The sequence below is a fragment of the Marmota marmota genome, unplaced genomic scaffold, assembly GCF_001458135.2.
Source record: "Marmota marmota marmota unplaced genomic scaffold, marMar, whole genome shotgun sequence".
Taxonomy (NCBI): Eukaryota; Metazoa; Chordata; class Mammalia; order Rodentia; family Sciuridae; genus Marmota; species Marmota marmota.
The window spans coordinates 4160978-4181577 of record NW_026000005.1 but is presented as its reverse complement, the minus strand read 5'-3'; the positions used below and the strand labels follow the sequence as shown (position 1 = coordinate 4181577).

At 35.9% G+C, this 20600-nt stretch overlaps 1 protein-coding gene and 1 long non-coding RNA gene across 8 annotated transcripts in view; one reads left to right on the top strand and one right to left on the bottom strand.

Annotated features, from left to right (window-relative positions):
* Nucleotides 1–20600, top strand: part of Pde1a (phosphodiesterase 1A) — a 349265-nt gene that overhangs the window by 251203 nt on the left and 77462 nt on the right. For all 7 annotated transcript variants that reach the window (XM_048808123.1, XM_048808124.1, XM_048808122.1 and 4 more), the window contains one exon: nt 18419–18601. In XM_048808123.1, coding sequence (XP_048664080.1) covers nt 18419–18601 — 183 coding nt within the window. The remainder of the gene's footprint in view (nt 1–18418; nt 18602–20600) is intronic.
* On the bottom strand, nt 6739–11607 carry LOC125618153. The gene is made up of 2 exons (XR_007349391.1): nt 11225–11607; nt 6739–6973 (listed from the first exon to the last, which is right to left on the bottom strand). It is a non-coding gene; the product is annotated as an uncharacterized LOC125618153 (long non-coding RNA).

The window sequence follows — 20600 nt, the reverse complement described above, 5'->3', positions numbered from 1 at the left end:
TCCTATTAAAGATATTAATTAATTTCCTGATAGTAGTTTTTAAAATTTGCTTATTTATTCTAATTTGTTATACATGACAGCAAAAATGCATTTTAATTCATAGTACACATACGCAGCACAATTTTTCATTTCTCTGGTTGTACACAAAGTAGAGTCACACCACTCGTGTCTTCATAAGAGTAATGATGTCCATCTCATTCTACCATCTTTTTTACCCCCATGGCCCCTCCTTTTCCCTCCCTCTCCTTTGCCCTATCCAAAGTTCCTCCATTCCTTCCATGCTCCTGCCTACCCCCATTATGGATCAGCATCCACATATCATCCACATGTGGCCTTTGTTTTGGGGGGATTGGCTTATTTCACTTAGTATTATATTCTCCATCTCCATCCATTTACCTTCAAATGCCATGATTTTATTCTCTTTTATGCTGAATAATATTCCATTGTGTATAAATACCATAGTTTCTTTATCCTTTCATCTACTGAAGGGCATCTAGGTTGGTTCCACAGTTTAACTATTGTGAACTGTGCTGCTATAAACATTGATGTGGCTGTGTCACTGTAGTATGTTGTTTTTAAGTCTTCTGGGTATAAACCGAGGAGTAGGATAGTTTTTTGATCTTGGGAAAATGAATTCAGTTGGGCTCTAGTTGCCAGGGAGTGAAAGCAAAGCATAAAATAATGGAAAAGAACTTTAATGCAGAGATACACATTCTTATAAAACACCCTCAATCAACTAGTGTGTCTTAGTAAATCTAAGGGTCCTTAATCTGGGGATAGATATCTCAAATGAGAATGAGTTGATGTTAATCACTACTGCAGAAGTTATTAAGTGAGCTTCAGGGCATCTTGGAGGCTAAGAATATTGGAATCATTGAGTTTAGGGACTTACCCAGGAACCTCCACTCATTCACCAAATATTTATTGAGTACCTGTGGCATAAGGGCCAATTATGTCAAAAAACAACAAGGTTGAGAGAGAGAGAGAGAGAGAGAGAGAGAGAGAGAGAGAGAAACAGACAGACAGAAGCACATTGACAAATTTTACATGAAAACACCCAGCAGAACAGAGGGAGTAACATGGAATAAGGATTTGGAGTCATGACTACACTTGCAGGTATTTCTTAGTGTGAATGAATTTGCTGTCTGGCAAAGCTCTCCCTATCCATTATTAAATATATGGCTTCTGACAAGAGGACTTTAGATGAAAAATGTCTGGAACATGCTAGATACATGGACACTGAAGCTCAGAAACATAATGCCAATGAGAGATATAAATTGGGAATTATAACCTAGGATTCTCACTTTTTTTTAGGACCTTGTACATGCTAGGCAAGTGCTCTGCCACTTAGCTAAATCCCCAACTCCTCATATTTTTTTAATGTCTTTACTTTGTTACTAATCTTTAATATTTGCAGCTCCTTTGCAATTCAGATATGTTGACATCATATCGTATCTCAAAATCCTAAAAATTTTGAGAATGTCTAGTGAAGCTTTACTTATTTCACCAATCTGTCCCATCACTTTCCTGTGCAGCCAGCTCTTGCTCCAGCTACTGAACTGTACCTGTGCAGGTCTCTTCTTTCCTTCCAAATTCCTTCTATCTACAGACAACTCCTAAAAATTAGTTGAAACCTTTCCTCCAGTTTCCCAAATTGAAGCTAAAAGCAGTTGCAAGTTCTGTAACACCTACAGTAGAGGCTTTCAGAACCCACTACTCAAGCCCTTGCACATAAATTTTCTATCACCCATCCCTCAGCATTCCCTAAAGTCCGATGCACCTCTCACCTCTCACGGAAACAAGTTTACTATTTCCTGTGGAAGTCCTTTCAACATGTTTTCCTATTCTAAGTTCAGCTTCTCAAGGTCCAAGTCCCAGATAAAAAAGGGAACAATCAAAATTAATGTCAAGTTGGACATTCATCTCCCAGGATCAATAGTTGTGCTAATAGAATATGCAATTTAAATTCATATTTAGAAAAACAATGGCAATTTTCTAAAGGATACAGAATCTTCAGTGATCAACTGTGTTCACAATATAGATGAGCTTGCATATTACTGTTCAAGGATGTTTAGTTTTTGGAATCTTATTTTCTATTTTATATGCCAGAGCAAAACCTTTACTTTATCATAAAAACAAGAGCAGTCTGCACAAAGGTAAAATATATCTCTGTAGAGTATGATAATTTTTTGACTTTTCAAATGTCATATTTTCTCTCTTATAACCATTGAGATTTTTAAAAATTCTTGGAGTTCCTTATGGAAAGGAGTTAGTGTTACATTAGCAACTGAAGTCTAGGGTGAGATGCAGAGTGGGAGGGCAGTCAAGGACAGGCAGAGGGTTCAGGAGGAGACAAGTACATAAGGGCAGGCATGGAGCTATCAAAAGTGAGACTTAGAATGGATACAGAAGCAGGTGGCATATCTAAAGAATGTAGAGTGGCAAGTTAGCAGAGAGCTGGGACACTAAAAAGGGTAAATCAAATGCCACAATGAGGACCAATGTATGTATGAGGAAATTACTGATGCCTGTAAAGTGTAATTTCAGTAAAGAGAAAAAAGCTACTTGCCATATTATGGTAGTTTAAGAAATAAGTGGGGAATATCTTTGTGAAGTAATTAGTATTGATGAATTTTCAAGAATTTACTAGTAGACAAAAGAGCAGAAATAGAGCAATCTATTAATAGGGACAGATGCTCAAAGAAGTCTTTTCTTATTGTGCTTCATGTTGGTTGTAGAATGAAAGGCTGCAATCTGCAGCCTAGAAACAAAGTTAAAAAAAAATATCTAGAATAAAAAGGGGAAAAAAGTTCATAGATTAGATAAAAGTATCCTTGGGAAGCTATTTAGGAAAATGAAAAATGGTCATAGGTAGGAAATACAGATGAAGATGGTACTAACTAGTGCTCAGCCAAGGGTCTTTAAATAACAAACACAGGTAGCACCCAAAACAGGAAAGGTCAGTTAGTGTTTCACTTCTCAGCATGTAAAAGTGCTACTGTAATTATGGCCCATGTATGAGCAATGGGTTGCAAAACTCAGAGATCCATGTGAAATGGAGAATGAACTCATTGTATGTAGTCACTACAACCTGCCCATCATGATGGCATTAACTCAGGCATGCTCCTTTGACATTTAGAGTCAGAGTATGAAAGAAAAAATGGAGAAGAACTGCATTAATGAACAGTCTTTAGGAATATTTCAATTTTAAATGATTGGAAACTGAACCAAGCCAGCTTCAACTGAATGATTAATTTAGTGGTTCTCACTGCTGCCTATAGACATTGGCTGATTCAGGGCACAGATGATGTCAACAGATCAACCTTTCTGTTTTGCTTGCTCTGGAAGGTTCTCCTCTGATGCTTTGAATTATAGGAAGGTGGTGGCAATATTTCCAAGCTTCATACCCTCAACCTGTCAAATCCAGCAGGAATAGAAAGGTTTTCTTTCCCACAGGATCCAACAGACATATTCTTAGGTTTCATTGCCTCTAGTTAGGTAATATGCTTATCCTTCAAACAATCATTGTGTCCTGGAGAACTGGATACATGAGTTCAGGAGTCAAGCATCCCATGAGACACGTATGAGGTCAGTTCTATTTAAATCACTTGCCTACACATTGAGAATGGAGGAGAGAGCTTTCCTCAAAAACAACAACTATGTCCTTTTTACTGTGAAAATCAAATGTTTATGTCAGTACAAACAAGGAGGCCTGGATCAGGGTTTGTGGGGCATGTTGAGAAAAGCCCTTGACTGGCAGGTCAGCAGCTCCTGCCTGGCTTCATTCCTGATCCTAATTAGCTTCTAGGCAAAAGATTTTTCTTTTCTCTCTAGTCATTGCTTTTCTAACATGGAAGATGAAATCTCAAGCCCTTTCTGTTCTGCAGTCCTATAGTCTTTCCTGTGGTTGAAAGTCCCTTGCTCAGACTGAACTATCCTGGCCACCAGGAGGTTGGCAAGGGAAAGCTGCTTATTATTTGCTTATTGGAGGAGCATTTAAAATATGGGCTCTTATATTTTTTAGATTGTTTTTACTTGGAGAAGCCCCTAAGAAAATCAGTTTGAGAGAAATGTGCTAAGACATTGCTGGAACTCAGTGAATCCTTAAAAAAGCAAATTATAAATTTTACAAATTCTATGCTTGTGGTGTTAGTTGTGGGGAGGGGCTGCTGTTTGGAGTGCTGTGTGTATAGGCTCTTCTCACCCTGTAGATGGAGTAGGAAACCAGGCTTAGGAAAAGTCACATTACTTTTGATTGGGTTTATATGTTCTGTCTATATGTGGTATGTTATTTCCTACAAAATTTCAGAAGAATCTCATTAAGGACAAAAAAATCCATATATTAATCTCACTATTGTGATATTTTTGAGTCAGTAAAATATAAATGAATGTTTTCTGGATTTGAAAAATGTTATTTTAAATACTATTCTTTTCTATGGTGACATTAACAATGAAAATTGTTTGATAGTTATATCTAAGGTAACATATTATGCAATTTGCCAATATTACTGCATGTAATTCTCAAAAAAAAGTCTGTGAATGAAATATTCATAACTGTAAAGTTAATAAATGCAAGGCATAAAGAAAGAAAGTAACTTGCTTAGGATCATGTAATTATTAAATGTCCAAGACAAGTTCAAATTCAAATGCAATATGCCCAACATTCATTTTTGTTTTCTTCATTGTCAACAAAACCTACTCTTTAAAAAAAAATGAAAAAAAAAATCTATCTTCTTTTGAGAGTCCAACCTCAGCACCAGACTCAGGATGGGTGAATACTAATTGATTTAAACCAGTTACCAGTCTCGAGTTTCCCAGCCAGTGAGTTTAGACATTCACATGTGATACAATTTGGACAATTAGAATTGTCTCCAGGAAAGACTGATAGGGTTATTGCCAGAAGGTTTCTTCTCCATAGAAAAGGATGTTGTTTGTGAGAGTATGATGCTTGAAATTGATATAGCCATCTTGCTAAAAGCATAAAGCCAAACCTAATATTAAGCTTGATGATGCAGAAAGATGAAGGAAACCCGAGTCCTTGAAAATGTTGTTGGACTGCTGATTTTAAAATTCCCTTACTGAAGTCAATCTACCTTTAGGTTTTTTTCTTAAGGAAAATAACAGAATTTCTCTGTTAAGCCACTTTGACTTAGGTTTAGTGTCATTTGTCATTGAGAGCATTCTTCTGGCCATGTAGGTCTGCCTTGTTCCAAACCCTTCAAACCCATGTTCTTAATTTCTGATTGCTCCAGGGAGTCAGTTTATCCTAATAATAAATCAGTACACAAATGTTTGGTTTCTAAAATAGCCACTTAAAATTCATAATTTATTTTTTCATAAAACAAGGTAAGAAGTTGATTAGATTTCCAAGGTAGCCCACAAACCACATTGACCCCATGGCACAGCCAAATAACACCAATGGTACTTGAGCAAGTATCAAGTACTGGAAATCAGATACCTAAGGTTTGTTTCTCATTAGGTGAAAGAGAATTTCCTCATTCTTTTCCACATTCCATCAGCAAGCCTAGTTCCAAGATATGTGCTGCCTCTGTCAGCCCTCCATCTTTTCTCTCATCTCCCCATTAGTCTCATCTGAGTCAGCCCTATGTGTGAGGCTGTCTCCGGCCTCTGTCTAGACCACCAGTCAGTTTTTCACTGGCATCCTGCTGTCCTACAGGTCCACCTAGGAGTGGGATAGGGCTCTCAGCTCCCTTCCTGGAAATTTATCTGGATGTGTTATTGCCCTCCTCATGGTTTTCTTGGTTTGGAGGTCAGACAGGATTCAGTGTCCCTTCCTCGATTTCTCCTGCTTCCCTTTCTGACCTCTTTTCATTAACCTAGGGAATCTCTGGATAATCACTAGGTTGGAAACTTTGCTTTGACTGATTCATAGTCTGATGTTTTCTTTGCCTGGGCCTTTCCTCTTTTAATTAGACCTAGATTTTGAAACTCAAAAGCAAGAGTAGGGCTCTTCTTATCCTTCAGGTAATGGTGTGTCATATATAGTCATATATAACTTGAATTGGTGAATGAAATCATGCTCAATATATAGACATAGGGGCATAGGGTAAGAGGAATATTTTTAAAAATTATTTTTTGATATCATCTTTTCAGAATGAAGCAGAACCTGATGGAAAATGTTAACATATGTAACAGTTGCATCAAAAGAAACAAACAAAAGTGGCATTATTCCTCATCTGGAATAAATACCTAGCTACTAATTTAATACCTAACTACTGCAAATATCTTAATATTTTAAAAATATATAAGACTGGAGATTCTGCCTATTTTATAATTTTATACATTTATTCAATAAATATTTATGAAATATTCTTCATATACACTGATACTTATTTTACTATTCTCTTTAGCTACTGTTAACTCCTTGCCATTATCATCTCTACTAGTTTGGCCTCATGGGCCTAAAAAGAAAGATATTCCTTATCTTCCCTCATGTTTCTGCCTTTGGAAGATATTTCATGGCTTTCTGGCACTCATTTTTCACACCTGCACAGTGAGAAATTGACTTTTGTATTTTGAAATCAAGTGTCATATAGATAATTCCTATTTGTCAACATCAATATAAAAGATTCTTCAATGAAGATGCTTTCACAGGTATTCTTCCACGTGTCTATTCCCATGTCATTCACCAAAACTGTCCTCACTCACAGTAAAATAATGGACACATGAAATAAGTAGTGCCGCTATGTTAACATCATAGAAGAGAATTAAATCATATTTTCTGAGCAGAGAGATTTTATTAATTGTCAAGCTGTGAATGGAGAAACAGGGCTGTTCTCAAATGATAGTGTTCATCAGAATCACCTAGAAGGCTTGATAAAACAGTGTGCTGGGCTCCACTCTCAGAATTTCTGATTCAGTATATCTTCATTGATGCCCTTGAATTTCCATTTCTAACAAGGTCCCAGGGACACACTTGGAGAATACTCTTCTAGAAGATGTCACAATGAGGCTACAAAGGAGAGATACAGAGAGAACATTAGAACTTTGATGGTTACAAATTTAATGCGTTATCATGAGTGTGGCTCAGTATTTCCCCAAGTGGTGTAAAAGATGATATTGGGCTGAAATGTCTTCCCTACCCTTCAGAAAATTCTATCATGAACAGGGATATTGAGCAAGGGCTACTATATTGGAGATTAGCTGTGCCTCACAGCAAGTTTTAGGGACAGGGGAGGCTGGTCCTGTCCTTTGTTCTGCGGTACAGTCACCTCTTACAGGTCTGTGTGCAGTCTCCACAGTCTCTCTTATGCAATGGTAATCCACATTAAAAAAAAATAAAATAAAACAAAACCAGAGAAAACATTGATCAGATTTATCAAATTGACAGAAAAAGGAAAGAAACTTCTTTAAAAAATAAAGTTATTAAAATAAATTTGTAAGTCTGCCATCTTAAACCGTTTTTGAAACAAGAAAGGGAATAAATGATAAATAAACATGCTTTGGTGGTGGCCTGGTAGAATATATTTTAATGTGCTTCACATTCAGGAAGTACATTACTGATAACAGATATGGCATTTCAAATGTATTCTCTCTTTTATACATTAAATTTATTGTACTTCAAAGTACCCTGAAATTTTGCCAGCAGATATATTTCTCTGTGAGAATATGATTGAAATATCAGCTTTGGAAATAAATCTAAACTTCCCTCTTCCAAAATTCCCTGTTGAACAAAACTCCACTATGATTTTTTTATACATTTATTTTATTTGTTTATTTTTATGTGGTGCTGGGGTTTGAACCCAGTGCCTCATGCATGCTAGGCAAGAGCTCTACCACTGAGCCACAACCCCAGCCCCTCCACTGTGATTTTTAAAAATTAATTATTTATAAGTCTGAATTTCCAGGGAGAAATTAGACAGAGAATAATAATTGTTGGTATCATTATTGACTGAACATGAAGGTAGCCTGGATAATTTGTAGAAAAAACATGCATTTGAGGTGCAAAACCCCTCAGTTACAGTTCCAGACTCCAAAATCAGACAGACATCAGCTCAAAAATTCAATATGGCTTCTCCTGTGAGCAAATCATTTAAGTGGCTGAACCTCGAATTACTTATCAGTAAAATAGATGTAATGATAATTAATATTTACATCTTCCTCATGGTGCTTATGACATTAAATGAGTGAAAGTTTGCCTCCTTTCCTGCTTCATGGTATAAGTAATAAAGTTAGCTGGGGTCATTATCCGTATATGTCCTCAGATCATTTGAAGCCTGGTTGAAGTGCTGGTATTATCGTAGGGTGTTTTTTTCTCTTTTTGGGTACAGCTCAGAACACAGATACGTTAATAAAAGAAATAACAATGGATTCCCCTGTGAGGGAACCACTTTTGCAAAAAATCTTTCATCTTTCATACTGCAGACAGACAAACCTTTCAATTCCCCCAGCTATGTTGGAGAGGCTCCACAAGGAGGCTGCTTGCAGTATACAAGTTCAGTTTCAGCCTTAACCCTGGGTCAGTAGTGATGCTTCCCTGAACTGCACAACCCCACTCAGGATGCCCAACAATGGCCCTGTTTTGGTGCATTCCTCCCAGAGGTAGATAGGGCTCCAAAATCAGCAACCTAAAACTGATGTCCTTCTCCCCTTCTAGTTAACAGGATCTTGAAATTTCCTGCCCTGTTCAAGGTGCTCCTCTACCATATTTTGTACACTGGGTACCTGGAATTGCCTATTTAAAGGTCTTTAAGCCAGGCTCCTAAGTCTAAGTGAGCTTCCTTCTTAGGTCTTTCTTTGAAGAGGTCCTGGGTACTACTGTTTGCATTTCAGCATCCCAAAGAGCAGTCAGAATGCAGCTACTTGGAAGACTAGGCAGATTGATGGAAAATGCACGTGGAGGCTGTGGTGGCCACCTGCTTCTGTGTGAGTGCTATAAAGTGAGGGCCTGAGATGTAGACAGGTGCAGTAGGATAACCAAAACCAGCTGGCCTAACCCTATCATCCAAGGAGTTGAGAACTTCTAATTCAAACCCAATGTATTAGCCTTTTATGAAACTTATTTAAAGGTAGGATAGGGTATGTAGTAGCTTATTCACCCGATAACAACTTTAAAATATTAATTGTGAAGTATTTGGAAGAAATATGCTCTACCCTGGGTCCATCAAATGGAACTGAATTAGCTTATTTAAATGTATCCTTTATATGAATAATATGACCGAAAAAGAAAATTTTGAACTAGAGAAGTCAGTTTCTCCTAATCATATCTAGCACTTGAAACTTGATAATAAGTAAAATTGTGGACACTAATTGCCTGGAATAACTGTGTGGCTGCTTGGGTGTAACTATTTTCCAAGAGTCCACTGTAGACAGAAATATTTTCACTGACACCGAATTGTAAGAGTCAAAATCCCATGACCTCTCCTTCCGTGGCCGCCTCCTCCTTTACTTCCCTTTCCCTGCAAGCTTTCTAGTTCAAAATATAAGCCCTTTGGGAGATATGTCATCTGATTTCAAGAAAAATTTTGGAATATAAATAGCTCCTAAGGATCAGTTGATCACTGATCAGATGTGGAGCCAGTTTTCACAGTGCTCTGGTCCCCCTTCAACACACAGCCTGCTCTAGGAACCTCTCAATTATGCTTTATTGACTCCATTGGGATTGAGAAAAATAGAGAAAGCATTTTTTTTTTCAGAGATCAACAGTGATACATTTTATGTATATACTTTTTATCATTTCTTTCTACATCATGCACTGTAAGAATTCCTAGGAAAATCCATCAATGATTCTGTTTTCATGTTTTCTTAAACACAGTCTCCATTTCCTAGGGGTAAAGAATTATGCTCACTCTGCCTTCTAACAATAGAATGAAGAGCAATCAAACTGTTGGATATTTGAAAAGCAAAATTAATTATAACATTTGCGGTCCCATTTTATCAACTTACTTACATAAATCCCAGAGATAAAATGAAGACAAAATAGTCTTAAATATTTCAGTGGCATCATCTTATGTAAATATCCCAATATTTCAACTCATCTTAAACAATTGTACAGGAAAAATTGCAGATGATAATTCTGTCTATAAAATGTCCACATTACATTCTAGTTCTCTTTCCTGCCCTGTGCAGCTTGATCAAAGGATACTTGAAGGGCCCATGTGATGCTAAGAAATAGGAAGACAGAGTACAAAGCAGGTGCCAGAGAGAGAGAACACAAAATAAGAGAAAGATGGAGGGGAGAAAGGTGTGCCATTAAGTGTATCAATTTAGTTTTAAAAAATTGTTTCAATTTAGATGTTATCCATCTTTCAACCTTTTTTAAAAATCTCCAAACTGGAATAATGATCTTGAGTCTGCTACCACTTATTAATATGTTCATTAGGCATTTCTTAGCATACTCTATTTGATAAATGAGCATAAAAGTATTTGACAGAAATACTGGATTCCTTGGCTAGCAGCACAAAAATAATGCAATTATTTTAAAATTCCTTAATGAAAAATATTGTAAAACAAATTCTTTTCCACATAAAATGTATGGGAAGCAAATAAGCTTTCAGTAGACTCTATGCTTCTAATCTTGAATTTTGATCTTCTCCTTGGCTAATGATGTGCAGTACATGAAGCCTGGACAGCAGCAATAAGCTGCAGCTCCCAGTCAGTCATATACTCACAAGAGTGAAAAACTGATACTCTGGCTAAGTTAGAATATTTGGTAGATTAAATGCATTTCCAACTTAGGATATTTTCAACTTACAACGAGTTGATGTTTACTCTACCGTAAATCAATGAGCATCTACCTATATGTATCTCCCTCTACAACTTGTTTTTTAAAAAAGATTATACAGTTACTATTCAAGGAGAAATTAACCTAGCAGCACTGAGAAAGGTGACAACATAAATTTCTCCCTTAACTGCTTCTTGTAAATCAAATGACACAAGACTCCAGACTAAAACTTCTACCATTTCCATTCTCACGCCACTCCCCAAGGGGTAATCACCTATCATAGTTGAGGATAAATATTTCTAGATATTTTCTAGTTATTTGATGGGAATATAACCATTGTGTGCTCTGTGCCTTGCACTATTTTGAATGTGGACAATATAACAGTGCACAAAAACAGACCAGCTCTCTGCTCCCAAGGTCTTTATAGTCTAGTCCACAGACTGTGATCACTAAATGAATAAACAAACCAGGACACATGGTATGACATCAAGTAGTGAAAGTGCTGACAGCAGGACAAAGAGATGGAATTAAGGTACTTACCATGGTGGTTTGATAGATGACCAGGGAAGCCTTCTCCACCCAAATCCAGTGAGGAAATGACTCATACCAGAATCTTGAACAGAAAGAAAAGAGAGTGCAAAGACCCAGAAACAGAAGCAAACTTGGCAGCTTTGCCTACACCAAGGAGGTCAGAGTTGATGGAAAAAAAATGACCAACAGGGAACTTGTTATGAGATGAAATTGGAGACTTTACTTGAGATGACGTATGTAGGACTTTATGAAGTAGACATTGACATGATCTATCTTAAACCTTTAGTGTGATGGCACACACCTGTAATTTCAGCAACTCGGGAAGCTGAGGCAAGAGAAGCTCAAGGTCAAATCCAGCCTTAGCAATTTAGTAAGACCTCAATCAACTTAGCAAGACCCCGTCTCAAAATAAAAATGAAAAGGGCTGGGTATGTGGCTCAGTGGTTAGGTGCCCTTGGATTAAATCCCCAGTACCCCAAAAAAGGAAAAAAAAATCCTTCTGGCTATGGAGGGAACATGAGACTGAACTATGTCAGAAGAAAGAGCTAGGAGGCCAGTTAGGAGACACTGCAGCAGGCCAGGCAAGAGATGCAGTTGGCTTCACCACTGATTCTTGTTGCTGGTGGGGATGCAAGATGGTACAGCCTCTTTGGAAGACAGATTTGGCAGAATTTTATAAAACTAAGCAAAGCTATTGTGTTCCTTTGTATTTACTCAAATGAAGTGAAAAATCTGCTGTGAATGTTTGTAGTTTTATTCACAATTGCCGAAACTTGGAAGCCAGTAAGATGACCTTCAATACTAGAAAACATTTTTTAAAATGTAGTTTATCCATATTATAAAAACTAGTTCTTGTGCAGCAATAAAAAGAAATGAATTATCAAGCCATAAAAAAGACATGGAAAAAACTTGAATGCATATTCCTAAGTGATAAGCCAATTGACAAAGGTGTAGTTTTTTACCATATGATGATTCCAGGTATAAGACAAACTGAGAAAAGAAAAACTATGTAGACAGTAAAGAGATCAGTGGTTTCCAGGGACATGGAAAAAGGGGCTAGAAGGAGTAAGGAATATAGGGAACAGAGGGCATTTTTTAGGGTAGTGAAATTATCCTGTTTGATATTATAATGGTAGATACTTCATTATATATTTGTCGAAACCCACAGAATGTACAACACAGTGAGCCTTAATGGAAAGTATTGATTTTAATTGACAATCATATATAAATATTGGCTAATCAATTAAAACAAATGCACCACCAAAACACAATAGGCCCCAAATAGAGAAAATTGTGGAGGTGGGGGTGGACCTGAGATAGATGAGAACTCTGAATTTTCAATTCATTATTTTTTTGTGAACCCGAATCTGCTCTAAAAAAAAAAAAAAGAAAAAAAAAAAAAACTATGATTTTTTTTTAAATAAAGAAAGTGCCCAAGATTGTGGTTCTCAGGAAGAGCAGAACACAGAGTTCTTTAGAGAATAACACTCATTCTGAAAGAAAAACAAAAACAAAAACAAAATAAGAAACTCCTTGTCCAGAATAAAAAGGTCACAGTTGGCTGGCTATAAAGACTTGCCCAATTTCACATACCAGAGTAGCAGAGATGGGTGCATAAATGGTTGGAGATACTTAGAGGCCATTTTGCAACTGTGCTATAGAACAGAGAAGGATCTTTGAGGAGCACACTTGTGGCTACCCATTTTTTGCCAGCCGAAGAGAAAGAAAAAGACTTTTAGTACACCATGACCCACATCCTGACACACCCAGGTTTCCTTCTTGTCTGCTGTATGTGTTTTCCCAGTCCTTCCCTTCAGACTTTTGATTCAGTAAAAAATATTGCTTACCCTAAGATAAGCAATAATAAATTTTAAAAATAAATTGAAAATGTACCAACACAGAATCCATACAAAAATTCTATAAAATCAAAGTGAAAAAGAATCGGAAAACCATGAACAAAGAACCATGGCAGAAGAATAAAGGTATTTCCAAATGCTCACTGTAAATTTAAGAACAATGAAATGACCATTTCTGTACCCCCAAAAAATTAACAAAATTAATACCAAGAAATAAATAATGCAATACAAGGAGGAAAAATTAAAAAAAGGTGGGTATGCATAGCCCAGTAAGCAAGGGAAAAGGAAGACTCTTCAGCAAAGAAAGAAAGCCACTCTTTAAGCTACAAATTTAGGAAAGCAAAGTGCTTTACAAATGAAACACTTTAAATGTAAATGAGTATAAATTTTCAAAATAGTTCGTAATTGTCTTCTGTATTTCAATAGTGTCTGTCATGATATTTTCTTTTTCATCATGAATTTTAGTAATTTGAGTTTTCTTTCTCCTTCTTTTCCTTAGGGTGGTTAAGGGTTTGTTAATTTTACTTATTTTTTTCATAAAACTAGCTTTTTGTTTTGTCAGTTTTTTGGATTGTTTCTTTTGTTTCAATTTCATTGATTTCTGCCCTGATTTTAATTATTTTCTGTCTTCTATTACCTTCAGTGTTGATTTGTTCTTCTTTTTCTAGGGCTTTTTAGATGTAATGTCAGGTCGTTTACTGACTTTTTCTTCGTTTAATGAATGAGCTTAATGCAGTGAACTTTCCTCTTAGCACTGCTTCCTAGTGTCCCAGAGATTTTTGATAAGTTGTATCTGAGTCCTGATTTACCTCTCAGAATTTTTTTTTAACTTCTCCCTGATGTCTTCTGTTATCTATGCATCATTCAATAGCTTATTATTTAGTCTCCAGGTGTTGGAGTAGCTTCTATTTTTTATTTTATTATTGATTTCTAATTTCATTCCATTATGGACAGATAGAATGTAGGGTATTATCTCTATTTTTTTTTTTTTTTTTTGTATTTGCTAAGACTTGCTTTGTGACATAACATATGGTCTATTTTGAAGAAGGGTCCATGTGCTGCTGAGATGGAATATTCTATATATGTCTATTAAGTCTAAATAATTGATTGTTTTATTGAGTTTCATGGTTTCTTTGTTTAGTTTTTGTTTGTAAGATCTATCCAGTAGGAAGAGAGGTAAAAAACAGGACAAGAGGAAAGACAATATTACTCTAAAAAACAAACAAACAAAAAGGTATAGTGGGAAAATAATAGATATGGAAACTAGATGAAAGAGACCCCTGATAGACATAACCTATTTCCCTGAAGAAGAGAAACAAACAAATAGAACAGGAAAAAAAAATGCAACAACAGTAATAAAACACCATTAGGACTTTGACTCATGGTGAAAAGGCATAATGAGTATAGGAAAAATGATGCCTAATATTCACTACCAATTAAGGCCTAGAAAGGTAATGAACTTAGAAAATGAAAGAGCACTTATGTATTGTGCTCAGTTAACTGTAACTCTTCGTGAGCTCAAAACATCATTCTTACAAGTCATTCTATTTTCCCCACAGCATCCACAACGGCCTCTTAGAAACATAAATCACATCACAGCCTGTTTAAGGCGTTACAGACGTTCCCTTGCAAATCTGGCAAAAATTCTTCAAGGGCTTGATTTTAGCTGATTTTATCTATGTTTGACCCCTGCCATGATCTCCTTTCTTCTGGCTTAGTATACTCCAGTCACCTTTGGCCTCCTTTCTGTTCCTTAAGCAGCTCAGTACTGATTCTGACTGGGGCCTTTGCATTTTCCTTCTCCTGGAATGTCCTTCTCTCAGACTATCTAACATAGAATTCTTTCTCATTCCTCAGATCTTAACACCTTCCCTGACCATTTATCTAAAGTAGTGTTTCCTCTCATAATTATTTCACCCTGTTCTTTTCTTTTTAATCTTTTTTCTTTAAAATAAACATATGAAGGGGGCCATTCTAAGTTTTCAATTTTTAATCAATGCACAGGTTGACAATAATTTGTCAACCTGATAATTTAGATAACGGTGTTTGGATTCATAATGGCTAAAAAGGCATTGTAGTTTATTGCAAATAAGATTTTTATTGCATTTTAAAAATGGAAATAGGGCTGGGTGTGGTGGCTTCATGCCTATTATCCCACAGGCTCAGAAGGATGAGGCAGGAGGATTGCAAGTTCAAAGCCAGCCTCAGCAACTTAGCAAGGCCTAAGCAACTTAGTGAGACCCTGTCTCAAAATAAAAACTATAAAATATGTCTGAGGATATAATCCCTGGTACCAAAAAAAGAAAAAAAAATGGAAATAGGGTTTATATGCTCTCTTAAACAGATAGTAATGGAGATAAGCAATTGGTGTCTGATTTATAATTGACACTGGTAGTTACTACACACTGTTCATGAGTGATGGAGAAAGAGAGATTGACTTGAGGAATTGGCTCATGTGATTATTGGGGCTTGAAATTTGCAAGATATCTCAGCAAGCTGGAAATTTCAGCAGGAGTTAATGTTGCAGTATTGAATCCAAAGGCAGTCGTGGAGGCAGAATTCCCTCCTATTCCAGGTACCTCTTTTTTCTTAAGGCCGTCAACTATAGATGAAGTTCACCCACATTTCGAGGGTAATTAATCTGCTTTACTCAGTCCTGATTTAAATATTAATCACATCTTAAAAATATCTTTACAGTAACATCTAGATGAGAATTTGACCAAAGAACTAGATATCATAACCTACCCATGTTGACACATCAACTTAACCATCACAGAAGTGCCTATTAGTCTTCAATATTTGCTTTTTAGTTATACAATAGCATATTCTATGCTTCTCTCTTTGCACACTCACTGCTTTTATTTCCATGCCCACTACTTAATCCATACCACTTTCTTCTCCTGCAATCTCATATATGCTCTTCTTCTCTAAATAAATAACCCAATGCGCTAGGACTGAGAGTTGCCAGACTTTTGAGTAACACACACTGTGAGGACTATTGTTCTCACACACTAATTTTCTCATGTTTGATGATCTGCCTTAGATAATTATGAGTTTTAGGGTGTATATTTTTAAGGTCACTAACATCAAATTTGCTGTAGAGGAATTGGCAACAATTTCCTCATGTCTATCATTCTACTCAGATGAGCTGACAAGAGAAGGCAGGAGCAGAATGCCTAGAGCATGGTGACATCACAGGGCTACAGCACAATGGTTCCTGTCCCACCTGCCCTGCTCTGTGCTTTATTTGATCACCACATAAGAGACAATAGAAATGCAATGAACTTTAAAGTAATGAATATTTTAAGTCACACAGTAGAGTATCTTCCTGAAATGGGCTGATGAATCTAGTTTCAAATGGGCAAAAAGGCAGAAAAAATAATTTACTTTGGATTACAATGTCGGCTTTTTAAGGGTAAATTAAAAACATTAAAACATAAGAACAGACAGAAAATTAAACATAATATAAAGTGAGTATTAATCAGTTTTAATACCAATTATATCTCTTTTATCCCCCTATGTGTACATGTAGTTTTGTAACTCCATCACTTACGTTGTGCTTATTCTCTCATAAGGTATTTCATAAATACATTCATGCTACTTAATGCCACAAAAATAAATGTTGGCAGATGACTGTCTTTCATATGTGTATAGGGGACAGTGGCACATGGTCATTCAAAGGAACATAAAGATTTACTCTTTTGTATTATCTTCTGATCCTCTCTTTGGTCCATACTTGGCTGTGTTGGGTGGGCCTTGTCACTGTTGCCCTTTGTTTTGTCCCTGCCCTGTTGGTGTGTGATGTGTCCTTGATGCTTTGGCACATGCTGCCATCTCTGGCTTCCTTCCCTCTATTAGCTCATAACCCTCAACCCTTATTCTGTTGCAAAGAGATTCACCAAAGCAAATGGAACCCAAAGGTCAAAGCTAAAGTGTGCAAAAAAGAGCTCTAAGTTATTAAATTGTACACTGACAAGAAAACAATCAGGTCAGATGACAGGCAGAGCTGGCCTGTGTTCTTCCTGGAGGCAAAGCTCTACTGCTCTGTAATGTCATTTTTGTGTTTTATGGAGAGTCCACATTCTTGTCAATTCAGATCTTTAGGAAGTTCTTGACTATTGAAGATGACAAGCCTTAAAATAAGGATGATTCCTTAGTTCTTCCTTCCATGACAGCTCTTACTACCCAGGCCAGGCAGCTTTATATAACTGGAGTTCATATGTGAGAGGGGTAGTGGTTTCAGCTACTGCTCACAGCCTCATGAACATAGTTCCCCATCAGATCTTTACTCAGTGTTGGCTCTTAACTGGAGATGCTTCTTCTACCTTGACTGGCTCAGTCTCCTAAAATGAGCTTTCAAACTACAGTCAGTCCTCTGTTACTGTGAGTTCCACGTCTGAGGATTTTACCAACCATGCATCCAAAATACTCAGAAAAAAAAATTTTTGTCCATACTGAACATGTATAGACTTTTTTTTTCTTGTCATCACTTCTTAAGCAACAAAGGAAAATATAACTATTTAAATGGCATTTACATTGCATTTAGTATTGTAAGTAACGTAGAGATGATTTAAAGTATCTAGGAGGCTATACTTAGGTTATTTGAAAATACTTTACCATTTTATATAAGGGACTTAAGGATAAGCAAATCAGGGTATATTGAGGGAGAAGGTGTATCTTGGAACCAGTTCCCCAAGAATACTGAGGGATAACCATAATCCATTGATTTTCTTTAGTTAACATTTTTTGAAATTTTAAAAATATCTGTGGTGTTGATATCAGAAATAACATTTTAGAATACCTGAGTTTAACATTTTCCTAAAAATTTGAAGAACTTACTGATGAAATGGCATCTACACCTGTGAATGAATTTTGGAAACATCAAAGCCTTATTTAAATAGCACATACTCTCTATACTATGTATATAAGATTGTTAATTATAAGACAACTTTTATTGTTTTGACCCCCCTCTTTTCTTTCCACCCAGTTGCTTCTTTTAATAGCAGACATCTGTTTATGAATTTTCTTCCCTATCTTTTCTTAGTTTTATTCATTATTGGAATGATATATTAACAGTCTAAGCCTCTTAATGGGTATCATTATACATCACTGTAAGGAGAGCTGCAATTGCTCACACCGATTAGTTCTTGCCTTTAGAAGGTGATGAATTTGAGAAATTAAGAGCTTCCCCAATGTTAACCCACATTTTTTTCTTTTTTTAAATAGTTCATAATAAGGACTAATGATAATAATTTGCTATTACTAAGTCTCATTGCAATGCTTGTTTTCTTGTTATTAGCTTTTCTTCATTTTTTTCCTAACATTTACTGTGCATACATTTTTGCAGAAGACTGCTGGATACAGAAGATGAGCTCAGTGACATTCAGTCAGACTCAGTCCCATCGGAAGTTCGGGATTGGTTGGCTTCTACTTTTACAAGGAAAATGGGGATGATGAAAAAGAAACATGAGGAAAAACCAAGATTTCGAAGCATTGTGCATGCTGTTCAAGCTGGAATTTTTGTGGAAAGGTAAGCAAAACTATTAGTATCTCAAGAAAATAAAATCTAAAAGGCAGTGAATATGTTCACTGTATCAAAGTTATGAGAGACCTATATTGTATTCATTGAGAAAAACGGTAACCATGACTTGAATGAACAGGTTAGGAATTGTGTGATGAAGTTGCCTGTAACTAGATATTTTTGCCTTGGATGTATTATTCTTATTTATACTAAATTGACATGAAGACTGAAAGCAAAGCCCTTTGAATGACCATTCTGAAATGATTTTTTGTGCTTAACTGTTAAAAACTAGTCTAACATATAGCACATTATACAATTGATTTTGTCTGAATAAAATGTAATAGCTCATTTAAAAAATTCTGTATTGGGTAACAACCTACTTACCTAAGTCAAGCAGGCCTTTTTCTGCCATAAAAAGAAAGGAACTTCCTCTTCCCCTCTTTCCATCATGAGAAGAAAGTTCTCTCATTTTCACTTTTGAGAAGTTTTTCAACACTTGTGTCACTGAAACAGGGTATTCAGTGGCCCCTACACCATGGAGTCAAATCACCAAAGTTTTCATGTGAAACACAACATCATGTAACTCAGTTTTACATGCTTTTAACTTTTAAGAGCAAAATTTATTTATTTTTTCTAGGAAACAAGATGTTTCAGAAATAAAACTACAAATAGACCCAAAATAAAAATGCCCAACAAAATTGAAAAGTAGTTATCAAAAATCCCTTAGACTAACACATAAATAAATTATACATACAAAAAGATAATTTAATAGTTGAGAAACTAATGAAGTTGAAGAACAAAGATTTTTTTTGTCAATGTACTTTAAGGGAGAACAAAACATTTTTCTTTCGTTCCTTCTAGATCTCACCTCCAATAAACATTCTAAACTTTAACTTTTCTGTGTTAAAGTAACAATGGGAATGACATTTGAATTTTAAAAATGTAAATAAGGGTACATACAAGGAGAATACAGTGCAACTTAACCATGTATCATAACCACAGCTCTGAAGCTTCTAATATCTCAGAATGTGAATATCACTGAGTGATTATTCATTATTTTGCAGATTTTTTAACCATACCTAATTAGCTCAGGTAAAGGATCCCTAAAAATATTCTGAATAGTTTGGTGATATAACAACACCCTCTTCGGTGCATAAACTTATTTCAGTTCTCCCAGGTTGGACCAGAAGTATGAGACAAATAGGCAGGGATGAGGAAAAAGAATGTCCATAACCATATTCCTGTTTTTTCAAAACAACTTATGCATACATGTGACGGTTATTGATTTCCCAGAGCACCGAATTTAAAATATCTAAATAGAATTTCAGGAAGTTAATAAGAGTGTCACAGATAAAAGAATATGTTTAATTTACTAAAGAAATATATTTTGTCTTCTTTGCTTAACAAAAAATTGCAGAAGTTGGCAAACTGTAAATAAATGCCAACTGTGGATGAAAACCAACTGAATTTGCATTTCTATTCAAGACAAGATTAAGAAAAATTCAGTAAAATATATTGACATGCTAAATTTCCATTGTGTGTGGTACTTAAAACAAATTTTATTTTATAGCATATAGAAATATCAAAATGTATATATAAGCTCACTAAATCAAGAAGCAGCTTGTAAACTAATGAGGAGAGCATTTAGAAATGATATCTTTTAATCACTGCTGAATCCCCATTAGTAACATGTTTATCTTGAATTTTCAAAAATATTTCTCTTTAATCCTAAAAAAATAGCCTCCTTCTTGAAGTTTTGTTGCTTTCTCCTCTAAGGCTTCCCTGCCAAGATTTAATACGTCAGCAAGTCCTGGTAATTAGTAACCTAAGTGTGTCCTGATTTCACTACTCACTTCCTGTACTCCGGCATCTCCAATCCACGCCTCCATAACCTACCATCAGAAACAGGAAGTAGCTGTCTAACTGGGCTTCCCTCTTCCTCTCTTGGGCTCTCCAAACAACTCACCTCACAGTGATGTTATAAAATAAAAATTATCTCTGTCACTCT